Source organism: Sus scrofa, chromosome 3 (assembly GCF_054392235.1).
Source record: "Sus scrofa isolate SSC_HxYL_T2T_F1_AM1 chromosome 3, Sscrofa_HxYL_maternal_Yorkshire_Landrace_v2.0, whole genome shotgun sequence".
Taxonomy (NCBI): domain Eukaryota; kingdom Metazoa; phylum Chordata; class Mammalia; order Artiodactyla; family Suidae; genus Sus; species Sus scrofa.
The window spans coordinates 34,421,189-34,445,801 of NC_139385.1; the positions used below are offsets into that span (position 1 = coordinate 34,421,189).

General features: G+C 48.0%; 1 protein-coding gene across 6 annotated transcripts in view; it reads left to right on the forward strand.

The window, feature by feature from the left end:
- MYH11 (myosin heavy chain 11) overlaps window positions 1-24,613 on the forward strand; it is a 139,359-nt gene that overhangs the window by 82,909 nt on the left and 31,837 nt on the right. For all 6 annotated transcript variants that reach the window (XM_085017495.1, XM_085017497.1, XM_021086165.2 and 3 more), the window contains 12 exons: window positions 1,627-1,770; window positions 9,111-9,206; window positions 10,864-10,982; window positions 12,328-12,480; window positions 13,667-13,840; window positions 14,750-14,923; window positions 17,126-17,240; window positions 20,363-20,556; window positions 21,567-21,688; window positions 21,805-21,874; window positions 22,035-22,195; window positions 23,567-23,675. In XM_085017495.1, coding sequence (XP_084873621.1) covers window positions 1,627-1,770; window positions 9,111-9,206; window positions 10,864-10,982; window positions 12,328-12,480; window positions 13,667-13,840; window positions 14,750-14,923; window positions 17,126-17,240; window positions 20,363-20,556; window positions 21,567-21,688; window positions 21,805-21,874; window positions 22,035-22,195; window positions 23,567-23,675 — 1,631 coding nt within the window. The remainder of the gene's footprint in view (window positions 1-1,626; window positions 1,771-9,110; window positions 9,207-10,863; window positions 10,983-12,327; window positions 12,481-13,666; window positions 13,841-14,749; window positions 14,924-17,125; window positions 17,241-20,362; window positions 20,557-21,566; window positions 21,689-21,804; window positions 21,875-22,034; window positions 22,196-23,566; window positions 23,676-24,613) is intronic.

Genomic DNA, 24,613 nt, shown 5'->3' on the forward strand with positions numbered 1-24,613 from the left:
AAAAACAACATTTAATACATGTAATAAACTAAGAGTTACAAACATTTATGCCAGATATGTACGAAGAGCCAGATAGTACATATTTTAAGCTTTGGGGAGCATACGGTTTCTGTTGTAGCCACTCTACTCTGGCTGCCACTGTGGCATGAAAGCAGCCATAGAAAATAGACAAGGAAGTGAGCGTGGCTGTGTTTCAATAAAACTTTATTTACAAAACAGCCAGCAAACTAGATTAGCCAACCCCCGATATAAGCCTTATCTATTGACTCAACTGGAAATAATTTGAGGCGAGACAGAATGGTATAAGAGCCCCAAATCTTTTTCCACTGTAGCGGAAGTAATTTTGTCATATCCAGAAGTAGCCATTAGTATTATGTATAAACATAATATATATTAAGTCAATTATATAGAGACATAGTGATAATTACAAGGAGAAACAGCTAAAAGAAACAAAAGCAGTGGTTTTAGGGTAAGGTAGGAGCTGGAGAAAAGATGAGGCAAGGAATGATGTTTTTATTATAAAACTTTTGGTAGTAATTGTTTTTTCTCATACATATACTTGTTGAGTTTAACGTGTTTTGTAAAGATAGGACAGAATCAACTATTATGCAATGTATACAGAAGAAAATCACAGTGTTAATTAGATATCCAAAAGACATATATGGCAAATCATGGAAGATTAGGGAATTATTTCATTATTAAAGGAGGAAGAACTGGGGCGATTCAGAAACAAACGCTGATGAAGGCTGCAAAACGAGGGTGCCTTTTTCCTCCCTCAGGATGCTCATCATGTTCACATTAAATTCTGCTTGACCAGGAATGACTGGAAGCAGCAAGTTGTATTTCAGGCTCTTAATACAAGTTTCATGTCTATAACTCAATGGTTTTGTTTTTGTTTTTTTGTTTTGTTTTGTTTTGGTTTTGGTTTTTTGTTTTGTTTTGTTTTGTTTTTTTGGTCTTTTTAGGGTGGCACCCGCAGCATATGGAGGTTCCCAGGCTAGGGGCTGAATTGGAGCTATAGCTGCTGACCTACACCACAGCCACAGCAACATGGGATCTGAGCCACATCTGGGACCTACACCGTGGCTCATGGCAATGCTGGATCCTTAACCCACAGAGCAAAGCCAGGGATTGAACCTGCATCTTCATGGATGCTAGTCAAATTCGTTTCCACTGAGCCATGACGGGAACTGCACTCAGTAGTTGACTTTTAAAATCCATGTGTATATTTGAATTTGTTAAAAGTTTAATAAATGGATGGATAAAGACTAATCTAACTTTTCAGACAACTTTGTTTCTGAAGGCAGGGTTTCTTCGGGCCACTGAGATTAGAAGCATCCCTTCCTCTGGGTAGATGCAATGTCCAATCAGTAGTCATGACTTAGCAAGCGGAGCCAAGGCTGGATTTCAGCTACCAGACTCCCTGGGGCAGTGCACAACCTGCACCACTGTATGAGGCGGGTGGTGGCTGATGATGGCGTCTATGCAATGAAGCAGAAGGAAGGTTTTAAACTGGGAAAGGAAAAAAAAGATTATGATGGGCCAGACCCTTTACCAGGTTCCTGGGTCATGGTCAAAGTAGAAGTGTGCTTTCCTGACCACTATCCCGTCTTCCTTTTCTTCTAGATGACTTGCTCTTGGAGGGCTTTAGCAACTACACATTCCTCTCCAATGGCTTTGTGCCCATCCCAGCTGCCCAGGATGATGAGATGTTCCAGGAAACTGTAGAGGCCATGGCGATCATGGGCTTCAGTGAGGAGGAGCAGCTGTGTAAGTCTTAACCACTTTGAGGTGGGGTGTTTGTGAGGAGACCAAAGTTCCTCCTTTTGCTACTCCTAGAATCAGTTAGGGACTCTTCTCTGGTCAGGACAGATTTCTGCTCTCTGTATTCTCCAACCCCTCAAAAAAGGGGGGGGGGAATTAAAGTTACTTTAGGTGGTTTTATTGGTGTTTTAGAAAAGTAGCTGCATGAGCTAGAGCTCTTTCAGTTACAAGTGCCCCACATGGGCTTAAGCAAAAAGGAAAATGATTCACTTATAGAGATAAAAAATTCAAGGATCCTAGTTTTAGGACCAAGTTTTAGGGACTCAAAGGATATCTTTAGAACCTGGTCTCTCAACAACATTTTTTTTAAGTAGGCAGAGGTTTCTTGGCAACAAAATGGCTGCTGTGGCTCTAGCCCTTACATCCATTGAGTTTATATCCAGCAGAAAAGAGCAGAGTGGATTCCCTGCCTGAGTGCCTGAATGGCATCTCATTGCCTAGGTTGATGTGCATATTCCTGAACTACTCCTAATGGGCCAGGGTTGTAGAAAACTCTGTTACATCTCTATGTTATGGCCTCTATTCCATTCTTGGAGCTGGAGGTAGAGAGGTTGTTGGCCTTATCAAGAGCATGTGGGCAGAAGGGAGAGGGAGTAATTGAAGCAGTGTGTTCACTCGGATCCTTTCTGAAAAGGCAGTTCTAGTGATAGACCAATATTTATCAATGTCATCAGCCAAGAAATATATTTGGTCCTGAAAATAGGAAAGCTCATAGCAATATACCTGGTTTCCATATTGTGCTTTAAGAAGCATTTTTCCTTCTGGATTAGACATGCCTCAGTGTTGAAGGTTCATCTATTTGGGGAGCACCAGGACAAGATTATGGAAAAATTCCCTTTTTTCCCACACCCATGCCCCTTTGTAGCCCCAGAGTAAGGGCTACCATTGCTGAAATGGAGCATAATAAGGAAGGGCAGCTCCTCCTGAGATAACTTGGGACCCAGAAAAAGAAGCCTGCACAGGTCAGATAGCAAATGGGTGGTGTTTGTGGATTTTGGCCAAGATCCTGCTTCAGAATCCAGGGCTAAGAGCATCCCTTCCTGAATGACATCAGCACTCCAAGACTGATTCATTTTATTTGGAACGTGAGTCAGTTTGACTTCTAATCTGTACTTTAAATAAAGATACAATTAATGGTTAAGTACTTGCTGTGGGCCAAGTACTTGCTAAATCCCCCTTTTAAAAAATGTAACAGGATGTTCAGTTTTATTTAAATAACAAAAAATTAGAACTAACTAAAATACTAAGTGATAGAAGATTTATTCAACTGTTGTTTGACCTTTGAAAGAAAACAATGGGGCCTTTTAAATCATCTTAGAAAGACGTTGCCTTATGGCAAAATGCTTCTAATATATTTGAAGACATCAAGGGACAAAGCAATATGCCAAGTGCTTTATGCACATTATTTAGTATCATGATAACCCTAGGAGGTGGCCGTTGTTACCCTAATTTGCAGATGAGGAAACTGAGTCACAAGGAAGTAAAGGAACTTATCCAAGGACCCATGGCCAATGGCTGATGGAGCTGGGACTCACTCTTGGGTCTCATGGAATCTCAAGCCCCACTTTATGATTCACTGCGCTCTGTTTTTGTCTGGGAACATGATTTTTGTACTTTAAACTTAAAAAAAAAAAAAATCTATGTCAGAACCAAGGTGTGGAAACCAAGGTTCAAAGGAGCCCAGTATTTTCTCCAATGTAGATTCACTTCGCTGGGCAAGTGAGACGGTATTTCCTTCTCTAGTCCCCTTCAGTTCTTCTGATGACTTTCAAAGGGAGGAACAGTTTGGCATCTGCTAGGTCTTCAGTCCCTCCCTGGCAGTTGCTAATCACCCTTTTAATCCTGGAGAGCAGACTCCAGGCCCAGCACCCTGGGCGGGCCCCAGCATCTTGCTAGAATTTGAGAAGATGATTTATTTTTCTTGTGTTTATAGTTGCCATCTATTTATGGCAAGGAAAGCTGATTTTTTTAACTTAAGACAAAAATTCCTCCTAAAGCAAATCTTAGGAAAGCGAAGGGAATGTAAAGGAAAATATTGAGCAAATAATAGAGCAGATGGTACAGCTATAGAACAAGCATTAATATGAGGGTGTACAAATGACTGACGCCTGTGGGACACAGACTTGGACCACACTGTGTATACCAACCCTAATTATAAATCTAGGGCTATTCCCAGTCCTCCCCAAAGAGGCCAAAGATAAATGGGGTGTCAGGCCTGAGCCTAGAGTTGCGTGAGGCTCAAGGTGATCAGTCTCCTATGGTTCCTAGACCTCAGCAAAGGAGAGGTGCTTGCCCCAGGGTGCATAGAGAGCTAATAGCAGTATAAGACTATATAATCAGGATGACATCATAACAGCTACTATTTATTGAGCAACTACTACTTACTGACCAGGTTCTGTGCATTTAATCCTCATGACAATGCGATGAGGTAGGTGTTTTGATCGGCCTTCAGGTGGCAAAATGGGGACACAGAAGGGCTAATACCTGACTTGAGGTCACACAGCTATTAATAATACAGCCAAGATGTGAACCCTGAGCAGCTGGCTCCAGCGCCCACGTCCTGAGAGCCTCACAGGGACTGTCTAGGTCCATCTCCAGATGTCAGTCCTTCACAATTGCTGCTGCTTCTGGGTTTCATCTGTATTATTGAATATTTGTATGGTTGAATATTTGTAGGCACAGGGTGCGTTTCGACCGCCCCATCCACTCTGGGCTTTGTCCTAAACAGCTATTCTCGGAAGATCACTAAATGTATGTCCTGGTTATACACTTTCAAATACATTAGAATAAAGACCTAATTATTCACGTATTTTAAAATTTCACATACCCACTAAAATCATCCACCCTGTGTACACCCTGTGTACATGTGATATGTCTACTACATGTGGGGAAACTCTGTTTCCTATTCCTCAGTAATAAGGGCAGTGTATTTGTTTCCTGTGGCTGCTGTAACAAATGACCACAAACTAGGTGCCTTAAAACAATAGGAACTTAGTTTCTCATGGTTCCGGAGGCCAGGAGTCTGAAACCAAGATGTGGGTGGGGTGAGTTCCTCCAGAGGCTCTGAGGGAGAATCCATCCCAGGCCCCTCTCCCTGTCTCTTCGTGGTTGCTGGCAGCCCTTGGCTTGTTAGCCCTAACCCTGACCCTGACCCTGACCCTAACCCTAACCCTAAACCTGACCCTGACCCTGACCCTAACCCTGACCCTGACCCTAACCCTAACCCTAACTGGCCTTCCAATCTGCCTTCTTCACATTTCCTTCTGATCTGTGCATCCTCTTCTCTTCTCTCTGGTATCAGCACAACTTGTCATTGGATTTAAGACCCACTAGGTGAATCTCAGGTGATCTCATTGAATTACATCCACAGGGATCCTTTTCCAAAGAAAGTCATCTTCACAAGCTCTGGATGGTCACATGTTTGGGGGGGCCACCATTCAACCCATGACAGGTGGCTATTGCTATTTAGCTCATACTGGGCCAGGCCCCTGGCATGCAGCATCTTTCCTGATAGAAACCTCATGAAGCAGGCACTGCTGTTACCCTCTCCATTTTGCAGATGGGGAAACTGAGGCTCAGTGAGGTGAAGCTGGGGTTTGAACTCAGGGCTTTCTAACATGAGAGTGCATGCGTTCAACCACTGCCCCAGATGGCCAGTCCTCACTACCCTCGCCATGTGGGCAGCCCCCTCCAGTTTGCCACTTTGCTGTCCACCAGTTCTTGTGACCTGGGAGTGGTGACCATTTTTAGTCATTTCTGTGACCATGTTCTCTAGACCAGAAAGTACAAACCAGCAGCACCTGAGCCCACAGGAGAGAATGGCCACCACGGCCGTTAAAGGTGTTCATTTTAGATGTGGGAAGATTTCACATAAAGATCTAGATTTCCATCCTCTTTGGGGAAATCAGAAGTCTGGCAGCTCTGGGTTTGCCTCCCTGTGGCCAGGATGGGAGTAGCAACTTATGGGGTTGTGGCCCCTTGAGTCCCCTCAGTCCCCGTTAATTTGCTTTGCTCATTTATTTTTATTTATTTCTAATTTTTTTGTCTTTTTAGGGCCACACCCACCGCATATAGAGATTCCCAGGCTAGGGATCACATCAGAGCTGTAGCTGCCCGCCTACACCACAGCCACAGCTATGAGGAATCCGGCTGTGTTTCGATCTTCCAGCCAGGTCTGCCACTGAATAGGTGGCAGCTCATGGCAATGTAGGATCCTAAATCCGTTGGGCAATGCCAGGAATCAATCCTGCGTCCTCATGGATGCTAGTCAGATTCGTTCCACTGAGCCACAAAGGGAACTGCTGCTTTGCTCATTTAGACCGGTGGTTCTCAACCTCCGGGGAAGCGGGAGGGGAGTTAACCCCCAGGGAACAGGGCAATGTCTGGTGGTATTTCTGGCCATCACAATTTCGGAGAGGGCGGCACTACTGACATCTAGTGGTGAGAGAGCAGAAATGCCGCTAAACATAGCGTGATGCAGAGGGCCTCTCCCATAATAAAGAATTATCTGGGTCAAAATTTCACTAGGGCCAAGATTAAGAAATCCTACATTTCACTGTTTACCTGGGCTCTGCAGGCATTTCAGCAATCCCTGGTTTAGACTTGCAGTTTTAAGAACTGTGAGTATGGCATGTGACAGTTTACAAAGCCCCTTTCATAGATGTTATTATTGAAGAAAGTGCATCAGCTGTGTCCTGTTGACAGAAGCTTTGTTCATTGTGGGCCTGGGGGTTTCTTCAATGGTAACTGGGAGCATAGAGATGGGTGGTCTAGGCTTTTCTCATACTGAACCAGGCCGGGTCCCTAAGGTGTGAGGACAGCTGGTGTAAATGGCCTGAGGAACCAGAGAAACCTGAAATCTCTAGGCTTTGTTCCTGGAACACAGTGATTTCTGGGAAATCCTGGGTGGGGTTCCTGTGGTGGCTCAGTGGTAACAAGCCTGACTAGTATCCACGAGGATACAGGTTTGATCCCTGGCCTTGCTTAGTGGGTTAAGAATCCAACAAGCTGTGGTATAGGTCACAGATGTGCTTGGATCCCTCATTGCTGTGGCTGTGGCTTAGGCCTGCCATAGCCAGGGAACTTCCATATGCCACAGGTGTGGCCCTAAAAAGCCAAAAAGAAAAAAGAAAAAACGAAATCCTGAGTGATTTGTACCTGAGTTAATCTAAAGCCAAGCATTTGCATGAATCAGTCTTCTCTCCATCCATCTAACCAACCAACCATCCTTCCATCTATCTCTTCATCAATCCATTGATTGATGCATCCATTGACCATCATCCATATCCCTTCTTCCATCTACCCATCCATCCATCCATTCATCTTCCATCCATCCATCCATTCATCCACCCATCCATTCATCTTCCATCCATTCATCTACCTTCCCTCCCCATATGTGTCCGGACCCTGGAATAGGCTTTGGGGACACAGAGATGATGGGACCGTGCCCTACTCTCTGTAGCTCATGGTCTTTTGGGCATTTCAGACTCGGAGACCATGTTAACAGTAACATGGGCTGAGTGTGGAGTCAGAAGAGTTTCAGGGGTTCTGGCAACACACGTTTTGTCTGGAGATACTTGGACACGTGGGGAGAAACTCCCCCTTCTTTATCCCAACACGAACAGCTCACACGCCCAGAGTATAAGAGGCATAGAATTTTGTTTTGTCTTTAACTACTCTCTTGTTCATTTTTGGCTGTCCTGAGGCACATGGAGCTCCCAGGCCAGGGGTCAGATCTGAGCCGTAGTTGTACCCCAAGCCCCAGCTGTGGCAATACCAGATCCTTAACCCACTGTGCAAGGTTGGGGATCGAACCTGTAACTCAGTGCTCCTAAGACCCCACTGATCCCATTACACCACTGATCCCATTGCACCGCAGTGGGAACTCCTAAATACTTGTTATTGACATACAACTTACATTTGGAAAATTGCATATAAATGTATAATTCAAAGAATTCTTACAGACCGAACACACCTTTGCAACTCACACCCGTTTTAACTAAGAGAACACAAACACCACCAGGCCCCATGAAGGTCTCTCAGGCTCTTTCTAGTAGCTTCCTCCAGTCAAGGCTGTCCACCAGCCTGACTTCCAACAGCATAGTATTGCCTGTTCGTGAGCATTCTGTAAGAGGGGCTTGCACAGTACATGCTTATTTTCATTTGGAGTCTATTGTTCAGCACTCATGTTTGTGAGATACACCAGTTTTGTGGTTTGTAGTCGTAAATCATTCAGGCTCCTTGCTCTATGGAAAGGGTTAACAAACATTTTACCTGAATGGCCAGATAGGAGTTCCCTAGTGGCACAGCAGTCTAAGGATCTGGCATTGTGACTGCAACAGCTCAAGTCACTGATGTGGTGCAGGTTCAATTCCTCATCCAGAAACTTTTTTCTTAGGGCCACACCCAAGGCCTATGGACATTCCCAGGCTAGGGTATAATTGGAGCTGTAGCCACCAGCCTCCTCCACAGCCACAGCAGCATCAGATCTGAGCCACATCTGCGCCCTACACTACAGCTCACAGCAACGCCTGATCCTTAACCCACCAAGCAAGGCCAGGGGTCGAACCTGCATCATCATGGATATTAGTCAGATTCGTTTCCTCTGAGCCCCAACAGGAACTCCAGCAACTTTCAACACAGCAAAAATAAATAAATAAATAAATAAATAAATAAATAAATAAAGGGCCAGATAGTAAATATTTTAGCCTTAGCAGGCCATCCGATCTCCATAGTAACTGTTGAACTCTGCCATTTAGCATGCAAACCCCTATAGACAGTGGTCAGTGAATGAGTGTGGCTGTGTTCCAATAAGACTTTATTTATGGAGTCCCCACTGTGGCATGACAGGATCAGTGGCATCTTGGGAGCGCTGGGAGGCAGGTTTGATCACCAGCCCCGCACAGTGGGTTAAGGATACAGCATTGCCGCAGCTGTGGCTTAGGTTGCAACTTCCGCTTGGTTCTTATCCCTGGCCCGGGAACTCCATATGTTGTAGGGTGGCCGAAAGCAAACAAAAAAATGGGAGGCAGTGGGCAGGATATGGTCCATGGGCTGTAGTCTGCCAGCCCCTGCTGTGTAGTAGTCCCCTGTGGCACCATCTTCCAAACATATGCTACTCCCCCATGGCCAGGTTTCCTACCCTCTCGACAGGGAGTTGAGGTAGCTTGGATTTCTCCTAAAAGCTCCGATCTGAGTCACTATGGGGGAAGGATGTCGGCTGGCTGTGGATCCTCTGTGATGTTTAGGTATGGACATCCGTGACTTATCTGTTCTTCTCACTTCAGCCATATTGAGGGTGGTGTCATCCGTCCTGCAGCTTGGAAATATCGTCTTCAAGAAGGAAAGAAATACAGACCAGGCGTCCATGCCAGATAACACAGGTGCCTGCTACTTTTTATAATAACTGATAACCTGGGTGATGGGTTGTCACATTCAGTCTTTATTTTTCCGGAGGAGAGTATCTGGGGTATCAACAAGAACTAGACGAGGTTATTAGCATTGAATTCTCTCTTTTTTCCAAACTTTTCACTGATGAAGATCCTATATGGCACTGGGAGTTTGGGGTTAGTAGAGGCAAACTGTTGCATTTGGAGTGGATAAGCCATGAGGTCCTACTGCACAGCACAGGGAACTGTATCTAGTCACTTGTGATGGAACATGATGGAGGATGATGTGAGAAAAAGAATGGATATTAATGTATAACTGGGTCAGTTTGCTGTATAGCAGAAATTGACAGAACATTGTAAATCAGCTACATTTGATTAAAAAAAAAAAAGATCCTATGTGGACAATTCTTGAGTCAGAGTATGGGAGAAAAAACTAAATTCTCAATCAGACAGGATCCTTAGAGAGTGTCTCTTCTAACCGCCCCCCCCCCATTTGTTTTATTAAACAAATATTTTTGAGCACCTGCTATATGCCAGGCACTGGGATACAGCAGGAAGTAAGACAGGAACCGCCACATTTCTCATGGCACGTATGGTCTTGTTGGGAGACAGACTTCAAGCTTCCCTGCAAATTGGGTTGTCGGATAAAATACAGGACGCCCAGTGAAGTTTGAATTCCAGATAAACACTTTTAAAAAGTTTTTTAATCTTTTATTGAAGTATCATTGAGTTACAATGTTGTATTCATTTCAGATGTACAACAAAGTAATTGTTATACATCTACCTATATCCATTCTTTTTTTCAAATTCCTTTCCCATATAGGTTATTCCAGAGTATTGAGTAGATTTTCCTGTGCTATAGAAACATAGTAGGTCCTCACTGATTAATTATTTTATGTGTAAGAGTGTGTAGATATTAATCCCCATTCCTAATTTATCCTCCCCCACCCCTTCCCATTTGGTAACCACAAATTTGTTTTCAAAATCTGTGAGTCTTTCTGTTTTGTAAATTAGTTCATTTACAAACTAATCTGTATCATTTTGTTCATCTGTATCATTTTTTCCATTTGTATCATTTTTTAAGATTCCACGCACAAGTGATAGCATGTGATATTTGTCTTTCCCTTTCTGACTTACTTCACTTAGCATGATAATCTCTAGGTCCTAAACACTCTTTTTTATCCTTTTTATTTTATTTTTCATTTTTTAGAGTTTTATTGAATTATAGTTGATTTACAGTGTTGTGATAATTTCTGCACCTTACATACGTACCTCATTTAATCCCACTGACAACCCAACAAGGTACCAAGTAGCTGGCCCTTTTTTTCTGGGAAGCTAAGTAGCTTATCCAAAATCACACGGCCAGGAAGCAGGAAGGGAGCAAGGACTTGAATCTAGTTCTGACCCTAAGCCCCCAGCTGGGGCACGCTTCCATCCCACTGCCACCATTGCCTCTTAACAAAACACTGGGGATAAGGTCACTGATGATGACAGCTTTTAGGGCTTTCATGCTATGTTCATATCATTGTGGTCCCTCTCACCAAGAGAAAAGCCAAGGTATGCACAGATCACAAATACCCCACATGATGTACCTTCCTTTCCAAGCCTTCTCGTTTGTAATACACTTAATATGCTTCTTTTCTCTGTCCAGCTGCTCAGAAAGTTTGCCACCTCATGGGTATTAATGTGACAGATTTCACCAGATCCATCCTGACTCCACGTATCAAAGTCGGGCGTGATGTGGTACAGAAAGCTCAGACAAAGGAACAGGTAATGATGCATTTGCCATTTATTCCTGCAGAATCTTCCAGCCAGCCAGCCAGCCAGCCACCTATCTATCTCTCTATCCATGTATCTGTTACCTAACTGAATTTGATTCACTCACCCACCACACAGCAAAGCAAATTTGCTGACACCAGTCTATGGGGAAGGAAAGTACAGCATTTATTGCAGGCACCCAGTGAGGAGAATGGATAGCTCATACTCAAAATACCAGAACTCCCTGGTGGCTATCAGAGAAGGGCTTTCAAAGGCAACATTTGGGGTGAGGGTTGCAGGGGGTATGGCTTTATTCTGATTGATTGGTTGTGAGGTAACAGGGAGGTGTTCCAGGAATCTTAATCATCAGCCTTTGGGTTCCCTGCAGTCTGGGTCTAACACTTGTGCTCAACAGGTAGTCACCATCTTCTACCTGGGTGGGGGGTCTTAGTTCCTACAGAACTCAAAGACTGTCTCAGCTTGCTATGTATATGTATATTTCCCTTGAGGAGGACCTAGGGCCCTGTCTTATCACTGAACTGTTGTTTCTTGACTACTTTCCTTTTTTTTCCCTTCATCCTCTCATTTCCCTAATTCACAACTGTTTGAATCTGCTTTTTGGAATTCAGAAAAGGTCTAAGAAACTAAAGGCTTTTTTCTACAAACAAGAAACAGGGGGCATGGAGGGGCTTTTGTACCCAGCAGGGTTCTACTCAGTTTCAATCCCCGCTCCTTTTTGATACTCCTCAACCCTGAGGGGAACAGGTGTGGGACGAGAAAGGGAATAAAGTTTGGATAGAAAGATTAATCATAAACTTGGTTTTAGGGGGACTTGGTTTCACATCCATCCATCCATCCATCCATTCATCCACCCACCCACCCACCCACATCTTTGTATCCCTCATCTAGCCAATACTAGAATACTCCAAGTCCCATGTCAGACTTTGAAGATAGAACCCTCAACAAGGACAGCCAAGTCCCTCACTCTTACCGCATGTTTGTCTCTTACATGAAGGTACAAGTTCTGACTTAAGAGATCTATCTTTTGAAATGGTGGTGTGCCCTTTCTAGAGGCAGGACTGACTGCCTCTGAAAGATCCCTGGGATGGAGCAGGCTCATCTCTGTTCCAGGTCCCTTTGATAGAAAGTGTTTACTTATTCACATGGTCATTCCTTAGGTCTGACCACCCTGTCCCTTATTGCTGGTTGTAGAGATGGACAGTTTCCTTTTTGTTCATTTGTATTTTTAAGGACTGGTTAAAGGTAGAGAGAGAAATAAAAATCTAGGACCACCAGCTAGGCTTATGTGAAAACACAGCACATTGGGAATAACCATGTCCCCTCACTCCCCCTGCAGGCGGACTTTGCTGTTGAAGCTCTGGCCAAGGCCACTTATGAGCGCCTTTTCCGCTGGATACTCACCCGCGTGAACAAAGCCCTGGACAAGACCCACAGGCAAGGAGCTTCATTCCTAGGGATCCTGGACATCGCTGGATTTGAGATCTTCGAGGTAAGCTTGGCAGGATCATGACAGACTTGGTCTTGGTCCTCTGGGAATTAGCTTCCACTTGGAAAATTCATTATTTTGGAGAAAGGCAGATGGTTTTTGTAGGGTGGGAGCTGTCTAGTTAAGGCTAAATTCTTGAGGTGTTAAGAGACAGAAATCCAACAGGGAATGTATTACTTTGTGGAACTGAGAAGGCCAGAGGTCCAGCTGGATCCAGCAGACAAGTCCTGAAACTCCTACCATCTCCCTGTCTCCACCATCCTCCACCTTGGCTCCATTCTCAAGCAGGCTATCCCCTCATGGTAGCAGGATGGCTGCCACTGCTCCAGATAGCTGCTCAGCAACCCTGGCAGTTCCAACCAGTTCTAACACTTTCCAACAGTTCTACCCCAAATCTTGGATTTGAGTCTTATTGATTCTTACTCACCTGAGCTGGGCCATATGGTCACCTCAGAGCCAAGCACTGTTTTTAGGGTTTCTCAGTACTTCCCAGAGTATAAACATGGCTATCCCACTCCCATGGGTTGGAGGGAAGCTCTCAGAGAAAGGGAGTTCCCGTCATGGCTCAGCGGTTAATGAATCCAACCAGCATCCATGAGGACACAGGTTTGATCCCTGGCCTCGCTCAGTGGGTTAAGGATCTGGCATTGCTGTGAGCTGTGGTATAGGTTGTAGATGAGGCTCAGATCCTACATTGATGTGGCTCTGACGTAGGCCAGTGACTACAGCTCCAATTGGACCCCAGCCTGGGAACCTCCGTATGCCGTGGGTACAGCCCTAAAAGCCAAAAAATAAAGAAAAGGGAAGATAGTGATATGGACAGACATTCCAAAACATATCTACTCTGGAATTACTCCCCCTCTGAGCCTCAGTGTCCACAACTGCAAAATTGGGGGGTGGATAGTTATTCTATCCATAAATCACTGTGCTGATGGCGAGAAGCATCCTTAAAGCAGTGTGTGTGCAGGCCCCATGACATGAGAATAAGTAACCTTTGCCAGCCCTTGTGAGCTCTGGGCAGCCTTCATCGGAGCCTGAGCCCTCCCTGGGCGCTGAAATGGCAGAGCGGGCTTGTGGAAAGGGTGTCTGGCATGGGGCTGTCTGCAGCATGGAGCTCCCCCAGGGCCCCAAGCCCTCTGATCTGTACCATGATGCTCATGGGGCCTCTCTTGGTGTCATATGTGCTCAGGTGAACTCATTCGAGCAGCTGTGCATCAACTACACCAACGAGAAGCTGCAGCAGCTCTTCAACCACACCATGTTCATCCTGGAGCAGGAGGAGTACCAGCGCGAGGGCATCGAGTGGAACTTCATCGACTTCGGGCTGGACCTGCAGCCCTGCATCGAGCTCATCGAGCGGCCGGTGAGGCCCTGCAGCCCTGCACTCTCTCCACAGTGCACAGCTTCCCCCATCCCTGAGTCCGGAAAGCCTGTAAATTGAATCTGTGAACTAAATCACACTGTTCCTTAACCCATATTTTCATATCAAAAGGATTTCTTTTTTAGTCCTCCTCACCCTTCCCCTTCCTCCCTCTCCCATTCATTCATCCATCCCCAAAGGCAAGACTCTTGGTTTGGTTCACTGACCCATCCCAGACTCCTAAAACCATGCACATCATAGGTGCCAAATAATTAGTGAGTGACCATTTACCAAATACTTACTATGTGCTGGACCCTACTATGTGCTGGACCCTACTATGTGCTGGGCTGGGGGTGTAACAGGAAACCAGATGGACGCAGACAGTGAAACCAGACAAACAAAAGGAGCAAGAAAAACTCCCTGATAAAGCCAATGGAGACTGGTTTAGGAATGGCAGCTTTGGACAGAGTAGGCAGAGTCCAAAAAGTAAAGACCATTCCAGAGGAGCAAATGACATGTTCAGACTTGGTGCTGCTTCTGGTGCCTTAGCTTAGACTGTCTCAGTCACCCAGAGCACTTTACTCAGAGGAACCCTAAGGTGAATGTATGCGTAAAGGATCGCACTCAGCCGCTACAAGTGCGAAAGCTGTGTGATATTGTGTGCACCCTGCCCACTAGGGGGCAGCAGAAAACACATTCTGTTGGTGCCTTCATCTCGGTGCTGGTCCATTGGACACAAAATACTTTGAGGATAAATTGGGGGGCACCGTGGGGGGGGTGTATGTAAATCTACCTATATGTGTAGGCAGATTCAGTAGTGGAGCGGATGCCTGTGTTTGGGTGGCCAGCTCTTCCTGGCAAGCCCGAGGCTTGGGTGCCCTTGCTGTGAACTGTCCTGCTTCTCTTCCACAGAACAATCCTCCAGGTGTGCTGGCCTTGCTGGACGAGGAGTGCTGGTTTCCCAAAGCCACGGACAAGTCCTTTGTGGAGAAGCTGTGCACAGAGCAGGGCAACCACCCCAAGTTTCAGAAGCCCAAGCAGCTCAAAGACAAAACCGAGTTCTCTATCATCCACTACGCCGGCAAGGTACTAGCCCAATATCCCAGGGATCTCTGTCCCAGGGGACCAGGAAGGATGCTCATAGTAGGAGCAACTTGGGAATTAAATCCCAACCAAGTCTTCTTCCTTTTTTTTTTTTTTTTTTTTTTTTTTTTTGTCTTCTGTCTTTTTAGGGCCACACCTGCGGCATATGGAGGTTCCCAGACTAGGGGTTGAATCGGAGCTACAGCTGCCAGCCTACACGACAGCCACAGAAACGCAGGATCTCAGCTGATCTGCAAACTACACCACAGCTCACAGCAATGCTGAATCCTTAACCCACTGAATGGGGCCAGAGACCAAACCCAAGTCCTCATGGATACTAGTCGGGTTTGTTACCACTGAGCCACAATGGGAACTCCCCAACCAAGTCTTTTTTTTTTTTTTTTTTTTTTTTTTTTTTTTGTCTTTTTGCTATTTCTTTGGGCCACTCCCGCGGCATATGGAGGTTCCCAGGCTAGGGGTCGAATCGGAGCTGTAGCCACTGGCCTACGCCAGAGCCACAGCAACGCGGGATCCGAGCCGCATCTGCAACCTACACCACAGCTCACGGCAACACCGGATCGTTAACCCACTGAGCAAGGGCAGGGACTGAACCCGCAACCTCATGGTTCCTAGTCGGATTCGTTAACCACTGCGCCACGACGGGAACTCCCCCAACCAAGTCTTAAATACGACTTGTCTAAACATCAGTAAGGGACAAGATACAGATTTATAACATAGAATAGAGAGGCGTATATATACATATACACACACATATGTATGTATAATACATGTGTATTAGAGATATACAATATATAATAGGGAGGCCAATATGTGTTGTATATTATATACATATATGAGATATATTACATATTAGAGAGACTATTAGCTTGTCTAGTATATTCCAACCATGCTGACCAGGCAGTTTTTCCTTGTATAGACTCTAAGTCCTTTCTGCTGTAAGTTAAACCCAATAGGAAGGGCTAGCTGGAATAGGGTGACAAATAAAACCACTTGGGGGTCCAACAAAAATCTCCTTGAGCAGGGTTCTGTTGCACAGCAGGTTAAGGATCTGGAATTGTCACTGCAGTGTCTCACGTCGCTGCGGTGGTGCAGGTGTGATCCCTGGCCCAGGATCTTCCACATGCCACAGGTGCAGCCAAAGAAAATTATCTCCTGGTGTTCCTGTTGTGGCTCAGCAGGTTAAGAACCTGACACAGTGTCTGTGAGGATGAAGGTTCGATCCATGGGCTCACTCAGTGGGTTAAGGATCCGGCATTGCCGTGAGCTGTGGTGTAGGTCACAGATGCAGCCTGGATCCTGTGTTGCTGTGGCTGTGGGGTGTAGGCAGCAGCTGTAGCTCTGATTGGACCTCCATATGACTCAGGTGCAGTCCTAAAAAGAAAAAGAAAAAAAGAAAGAAAAGAAAATATTTGATTTCTGAGCTTTTTACCAAAAAAGTTTGCCAACTCCTCCCCTGTACTCAAGGGAGTATATATTTCCTCAAGCACAAAGAGTTAAGCTTTACAAATTTTTTTTCAGTCCCTTCTCAGATCAGGCCTGCCCATCACCCTAACAACCCACATCCCATAATAACCCCCAGAACTATTTTTGTCAGTTCCTTCCATTTCACAGTCACAATAATAAAATCAAAAAGAGGTCCCTTATGGCTTAGAAGGTTAAGGATCTGGTGTCGTCACTGAAGCAGCTCGGGTCACCTCTGTGGGGTGGGTTCAATCCCTGGCCTGAGAACTTATGTATACCATGGGTGAGGCCACAAAAGAAAGGTCCCCAAATTTAATTTAAAAACCAGATTCTTGTCAAGCCTTCGCTGGATGAGAGGGAAATCTTGGGTGTGAGGGGAGGGAATTGGCCACCAGCAAGGCTCTATAGCCTTCAGCACTCCCAGGCATCATGCCAGGCTCTGGAGAAAGGAGGCTGCCAGACGAGGCTTTCTAGGAGACGTCAAGGATAGAGACGAGGCCTCCCCAGCAAGGGCTACCATTGGCTGAAGTCCTACTGTGCGCAAGGCCCCTCAAAGTTCTGATCTGTTGGTCTCCTCATTGGCGTTTGTGGATTCCCATCATGGCGGCCACTCGGGTTTCCTCTCTGACCTCGGAAGATCCGGGAGGGACACGGGAGGACTGGGGCCATGTCCTAGCTCACACCTGAGCAGGAGCCCCTGACCAGTGGGGTGGCCCTTGGCAGGTGGACTACAACGCAAGCGCCTGGCTGACCAAGAACATGGACCCGTTAAATGACAACGTGACTTCCCTCCTCAACGCCTCCTCGGACAAGTTTATGGCTGACCTGTGGAAGGACGGTAAGGCCCTGCCTCCTGAACACCCAGCGGCCTCTAGGCCCTTCCAGCTGCCCCTGATGCCCACACCAGTGCCCAGGAGGGGCGGGCCTGGGTGGGTGAGGGAGAGGGCAGAGTTGGCAGGTGTTAGTGACGTCTGGTTCAACCACTTCCTGAGCCCCTCAACCCCACACCTGGACCCAGGGCAGAAGGTCCTGAGTCAGGGCTCAAGCCCTGATGGAAGCAGTATCACCCGAGGCATGTTGAGTCAGAGCGCCCCCTTCTGGAGTCAGAAAGACTTAACTGCGTTCTCTGCCATGTACCAGCTGTGTGAATTGGACAAGTCCCTTGACTTTCTTAGCTTCACTCTCCTCATTGGTAAAACCAAAAGAATAATAATAATCCGCCACCTCCCTAGAATAGTTGTGAAAGTAAAATTAGATCAGTGGGGCCAAGGCTGAGCATGGATCAGGATTGCCTGGGTGCCTCATTAAATGGTGACTCAGCAGGTTAAGGGTCCAGCATTGTCACTGCTGTGGCGTGGGTCACTGCTGTGCTGTGGGTTCAATCCCTGACCCCAGAACTTCCACATGTCATGGGTGTGGCCAAAAAAAAAAATCTCAGTTAATTGCTGCTGGGCCCCATCACCAGAGGGTTTGATTCAGCTGGTCTGGATGTAGACTGGTAATTTGCATTTCTCACAAGTTCCTGGGTGGCGCTGATGCTGTGGGTCTGGGGACCACGTTTTGGTTCCCTTTGAGAATGAGAGGATAGATAGTCCAGGCGATGTGCTTCGCACTTGCTGAACCCAAAGTAGGGACTTGGGACACATCGGCTGTTGTGTTGACTCCTCGGCGTGGTGAGCTTTGCTGCTCTTGTTCCTGGACTTGAGTGCCCACAGCAGACTTCATGCTTGACACGCAGCCTGTGGGCGCAGAGCTTACAGGACTGACTGCTCTTGCTTTAGGTATAGGGGTCAGTTCTGCCAACATTTACTAAGAGCTAAGGCCCTGAGGTGGAGTCATGGCATCTTAGCCTGGGTCACACCTCACACTTGGGACTCAGGATAACCTTAGCAACTCCATCCTTCAGGGAGCCCACAGTCTTGTGGGAGACACAGACAAGCAAAGGCATTCTTGCATGGAGCCTAACTGAGCACAAGGAGTGGAAATGATGGGGTCTCTTGCCATTGTGGTTGAACTCTCCCACACTGATCAAACAACAGGACACAATCGACTATACCTTTATTCTATGTCATCCAACAAAACAGAACACACATTCGTCTCAAGCTCATGTTCACCGAGACAGACCACATTCTGGGCCATGAAACACACCTTAACAAATTGAAAAGAATAGAAATTGCACCATGTCTGCTCTCAGACCACAGTGGAAATGAACTAGAAATAACAGAAAGACAACTGAAAAATCCTTAAATATGTGGAGATTAAACCCCATCTTTCTAAACCACATGGGTCAAAGAACAAAATTTCTTTGACCTACATGTTATTTAGAAGTGTGTTGTCAGAGTTGCCATTGTGGCTCAGTGGTTAATCTGACTAGGAACCATGAGGTTGCGTGTTCAATCCCTGGCCTTGCTCAGTGGGTTGAAGATCCGGCGTTGCCGTGAGCTGTGGTGTAGGTTGCAGATGGGGCTCGGATCCTGCATTGCTGTGGCTGTGGTGTAGGCCGATGGCTACAGCTCGGATTCAACCCCTAGCTTGGGAACCTTCATATGCCAAGGGAGCAGCCCAAGAAATGGCAAAAAAAAAAAAAAAAAAAAAAAAAAAAAAAAAAAAAAAAAAGAAGTGTGTTGTCATGTGTTAATTTTCTCAAGAGAAAAACTCAAATATATGGAACCAAATGAAAATGAAAACACAACTTATCAAAATTTGTAGGATGCAGCAAAAGCTGTGCTTTGAGGGAAATGTAACACCATTGGGTTGTGCTTGGTATGTGCAGCACCCACTGGGCTTATAAGTGTCTCTCATTCCATTCTGAGAGAAAAAGAATCTTGATGGTGATAATGGTAAAAATAATAATTAATAACAATAATAATACCTCTCCCACCACCTGCTCTTTGTTGAGCACTTTCAATGTGCCACATTCCTATGCTGGTGTGTTTGCTATACATTCTACCTAGAATATTCCTTCTCTGGGTGTCTATGTGGTCATTCATGCACTTCTTTCTGGCCTCTGCTCAAATACAACAACTCAGAGAGACACACTCATCCCCCTAAGAGATCACCCTATTACTCTCTGTCCCCCTTAACCCAGCTTTTCCTTTTTTTTTTTTTTTTTTTTTGTCTTTTTGCTATTTCTTGGGCCACTCCCGCAGCATATGGAGGTTCCCAGGCGAGGGGTCAAATCGGAGCTGTAGCCACTGGGCTACACCAGAGCCACAGCAATGCGGGATCCAAGCAGCGTCTGCAACCTACGCCACAGCTCACGGCAACGCCGGATCATTAACCCACTGAGTAAGGGCAGGGACCGAACCCGCAACCTCGTGGTTCCTAGTCGGATTCATTAACCACTGCGCCACGCCGGGAACTCCAGCTGTTCCTTTCTAAGCATACCTTCACCACCCCCATGTGATCATTGTCTCCTCCTGTTAGGATATCTATGAAATAGGAGCCATGGTGGGGTGGACCCAGGGTCTGTGTTTTGTTGACATCTGTGTGCGCAGGGCCTGGCACCTACCAACTCAGTAAATATTTGTTGGTGGATGAAGGATTAAAAGTAAGGGGGAGGTAAGCGCTTTACACACCTCCCTCACTTATCCGTGCCCTAGGAGGTAAGGGCAGTTATTACCTCCTAAGGCACAAAATAGCCCCAGGCCCAAGCAGTGACAAGAGCAGGATTCACTCCCAGGTCTCTATGACACCATCAGGGAATATGTCATCTGTCACTCGGGAGCCCTCAGGATCTCCCCAGTAGAGAAGGCAGAGCTTGCAAAGCACCCCCCTCCATTTGCCTTCCTTGCCCTACGGCCAGAGGGAAGGTGGTGGCCATTGGAGGAATGAATGGGGGATGGTGCCCACAGAGGGAGCAGGGGACCTGTGGTCTCCACTCTCCGGGCTCGTCCCCCTGCCTCTTGGTGGGGGTGCAGGAGCGCTGAGGGAGCTGACACCGCCTTCCTGTGCCCGCAGTGGACCGCATCGTGGGGCTGGACCAGATGGCCAAGATGACGGAGAGCTCGCTGCCCAGCGCCTCCAAGACCAAGAAGGGCATGTTCCGCACGGTGGGGCAGCTGTACAAAGAGCAGCTGGGGAAGCTGATGACCACGCTGCGCAACACCACCCCCAACTTTGTGCGCTGCATCATCCCCAACCACGAGAAGAGGGTGAGGCTGCCCGCCCCGCTCCCTGGGGCGGGGGTGGGACAGCCCCCTCGGGGACCTCATCAGGGTCTGCCGCGGGGAAAAGCAAGATGGCCTGGGGTAGAGGGGCAGAAGGAGAGGTGGACCCCTGCCCCAACCCCCAGGGCACCATCCGACACGACCCGGGAGGGATGAGGCACCCAGGTCCCATCCTGGAGGCAGATGAAGCCAAAAGAGGAAGAGAGAATATACCCGGAGGCTTTGAGCCCTGCAGTGGCTGCAGGGGGTCTCAGGTCACTCGTTGGTCCATTATTCAAGCTCCACCGGTGCCAGGTGTGGGGGATACAGTGATGGATAAACTGCAGACCTTGCCTGCGGGCTTCTTTTTGTCTTTTTAGGGCCACACCTGTGGCATGTGGAGATTCCCAGGCTAGGGGTCCAATCGGAGCTGTAGCTGCCAGCCACAGCCACAGTCGTGCCAGATCCAAGCCACGTCTGTGACCTACACCACAGCTCATGGCAACGCCAGATCCTTAACCCACTGAGTGAGGCCAGGGATCAAACCTGCGTCCTCATGGATACTAGTCAGAGTCATTTCCACTGAGCCACAGTGGGAACTCCCCCACTTGGGGCTTTTAAAAGCAGGGGTACGTTATGGTCAGATTTATGTTTTAGAAACTGAGGGCAGGGATGGAGGGGAGAGGCAGGACAGGCTGGGAAGACAGTACGAGGCCATCGTGGTCTTCGGGGCAGGAGAAGATGCTAGTGGAGCGGAGAGAAGGGGGTAGACTGGGAGATATTTGGGAGGGGGAGCCAGAGATCTGGTGATGGGCAGGACGTAATGGAGGGGGGTGACAAGGAGGAAGCCTTAGAGTGCCACCAAGTCTGAGAGGAGGCTAGGACCCTCAGCCGAGCTCTCACCCGGGGCACCTGGTAATCCCCCAGCTCCTGGCCAGGTGGGTCCCGGGGCCTGAGATTCGGGCCTCGCTGCTCCCGGAGACCCCAGCAACCCACGGCCCTTTGTGCCTTTGCAGTCTGGCAAGCTGGACGCCTTTCTGGTGCTGGAGCAGCTGCGGTGCAACGGGGTCTTGGAAGGCATCCGGATCTGCCGCCAGGGCTTCCCCAACAGGATCGTCTTCCAGGAGTTCCGCCAACGGTGAGCCGGGAGCTGGGGCCGAGCGCGAGTAGGGGGCAGGGTGAGCAGGCTGGGCGGAAGGACAGACAGACCAACAGAGATGCGCTAAGTCGGTGACTCCCGCCCTGTGTCTCCAGCTACGAGATCCTGGCAGCGAACGCCATTCCCAAGGGCTTCATGGATGGAAAGCAGGCCTGCATTCTGATGGTGAGCCCAGCCCCTTCCCCCAAATCCAAGTGCAGCCCTCCCGGCCTCTGCTGGCACGGCTGCCGCTGCTGCTCCGGCTCAGACCCTCCGCAAGCACGCTGAACCCCTGGCCCAGCGGCCTAGCCGAGAATGAGAGCTCTCATCCCCCTTCCTTCTGCAGATCAAAGCCCTAGAACTCGACCCCAACTTGTACAGGATTGGGCAGAGCAAGATCTTCTTCCGAACCGGGGTCCTGGCCCACCTGGAAGAGGAACGAGACTTAAAAATCACCGACGTCATCATGGCTTTCCAGGCGATGTGTCGCGGCTACTTGGCCAGAAAGTAAAGACTCCCCCCCAATGTCGCCTCCCCGAAAGCAAACCAGAGATGTAAAGTTTCCGGGGCCTCCCTGGCCTAGTGTTCTGATTCCCTGATTCCAAGAGACCGTCTGTTCTCAGATGCATCACTAGTTGGATGGCAGCCTTTTCTGGAGGAGGCACAAATGCTGCCACTTTAAATAGATGTGTTAGTTCTAAGAGCAGGGCAGGAAAGGGTTAAGGCCATGGGCTCTCATGGACCTGGGTTCTCATTCTGGCTCCCCCACTTATTTGCTGAAGAACCCCGGGCAAGTTTCGCTACCTCTCTGAGCCTCAGAAAAGTGAGCATAATCATTCCTGCCTCAGAAAGTTATTTATGAGGCGCCAATGAAATTCTGCGTGGAAAAGGGTTGAGAATGGGGCCTAGGTATCCTTTCGGAAGCATGAGACTTTGATAGAGTATCTGAGGAGAGAGAATTGGGCTGTATCTGTAGCCCCATGTCCGACTGGATTCACAAGGCAAGCTCGTGGAAGGCCTGATGCCCCCTCTATTTTGGGGAAGCCTGGGGGCAGATCCGGACGAGGGCTAGGGTTCCTCCTTGGACGTCACACCCCCAACCAGGACTGCAGGGGCTGGTGGAGTAGCTCTTGTCCAGGGCATATGTCATCAGGAGGCATGGACCATGCACTTATCTGCAGAGCCTTGATGATGGCAAGCTGGTTCATTGCCAAGTAGCCCTAAGAGGGTCAAAGCCAGATCTGGGGAGCTCTTAGTCCACAGCCAGACCTTGCCTGTAAAGTTTCCTAACTAAAGTCTCTGTTGCCACCCCTCCCACCTCCAGACAAAGTGGGGCCATTTTATTCTGCAGATTCACTCATGTGTGAGATGGCAGCTGCAATGGCAGCCACACTGAGGCAAGAAGACGGTGCTCACAGTTCTGTGATTTCTCAAACCCAGTAGTCCTTAAAAAGGAAGAGTGCTGGTTCTGTGTCAGGTTTGAGATTTTAAAATACACCTGAGAAAAGGATAGATGTTTCAGACACTCGGCTTTGGGGAAGATGTGGCCCAGATGAGGGTGTAGGACGCCCCTTAGGAATGATATAGTGTCAGTTGATTCCCTGAGTGTTTTGGGGACCCCAGATCTGAATCCAGGGCATTTTGTGAGACTTGGCTCTGCCTTGTCCTTGTTCCTCTAGCCTCCAGATGATGTATGTGTACTGATGCTCAGAGCATCCTCGAGGAGCTGGGCTAGAGAGAATTGGGGCGGGGGCGTCGTCATGCAGGTCACAGTATCACAAGCCTAACAGACCATCCTGCTCTCAGGATGCTGCGGGGCGGGATGCCATGACAAGCCCGCGAGGTGGGTCTTCTCATGGTGCCCCTCCCTGTCCCCAGGGCCTTTGCCAAGAGGCAGCAGCAGCTGACAGCCATGAAGGTGATTCAGAGGAACTGCGCCGCCTACCTCAAGCTGCGAAACTGGCAGTGGTGGCGGCTCTTCACCAAAGTGAGTGTCCCCTCCCCCAAACCCCCCAGGCCTGGATGGTCACTTGAACACTGCCAGTAGGGACTGGTGATGGCTGACAGCAGGTGTGCCACAGAGGGCTGGAAACCAAACCTTGCCCGTTGGTGATTCTCCAGGCCTGAGAAGGGCCCCCTCTTTGGCAGGTAGACTACAGCCATGAACATAACCCAGCCCTAGAGCCTCTCCATCCCCGCAAGCACCCCTCCTGTTACCCAATTATAACCCCACCTGCTTCCCTCCATAACCCCTGGCCAGCACTGATCGGTTCTTCGATTCTATGATTTTATCACCTCAAGACTGTTATATAAATGGGGTCACCCAGTACGTCACTTTCATTCTTTTTTTTTTTTTTTTTAGAGCTGCCCCCATGTCATATGGAAGTTCCCAGTCTAGAGGTTGAATTGGAGCTGTAGCTGCTGGCCTACATCACAGCCACAGTAACGCAGGATCCGAGCCACGTCTTCGACCCTCACCACAGCTCACGGCAATGCTGGATCCCCACCCACTGAGCAAGGCTAAGGATAGAACTCGTGTCCTCATGGATCCTTGTCAGGTTCATTACTGCTGAGCCACGATGGGAACTCCCTTCGATTCCTAAGATGGGCTTTTTGCACCAAGCATCCTTCTATGGATATCCCTCCATCCAGCTTGGTGTCTGTATCTGTTGTTCCTTTCTCTGGGTACAACTTGTCTTTGCAGTGTCCCTGGCCGTCTCGAGCCAATTGCCTAGACGTGCTCTGGGGGGGCCAGACCAGGCTTCTTCTTCCATACCCTTGAGGGTGTCAATGGGCACAAACCTTTATCTTTGAGCACCAATATATTGAGTGCCCCACTGTGTGCCAGGCACATGTGAGGTCCTAGGGACACCCTGGCCTCCTGAATGTGCTGGCTGAGTCAGGGAGCAGATAGCAGGTAATCAC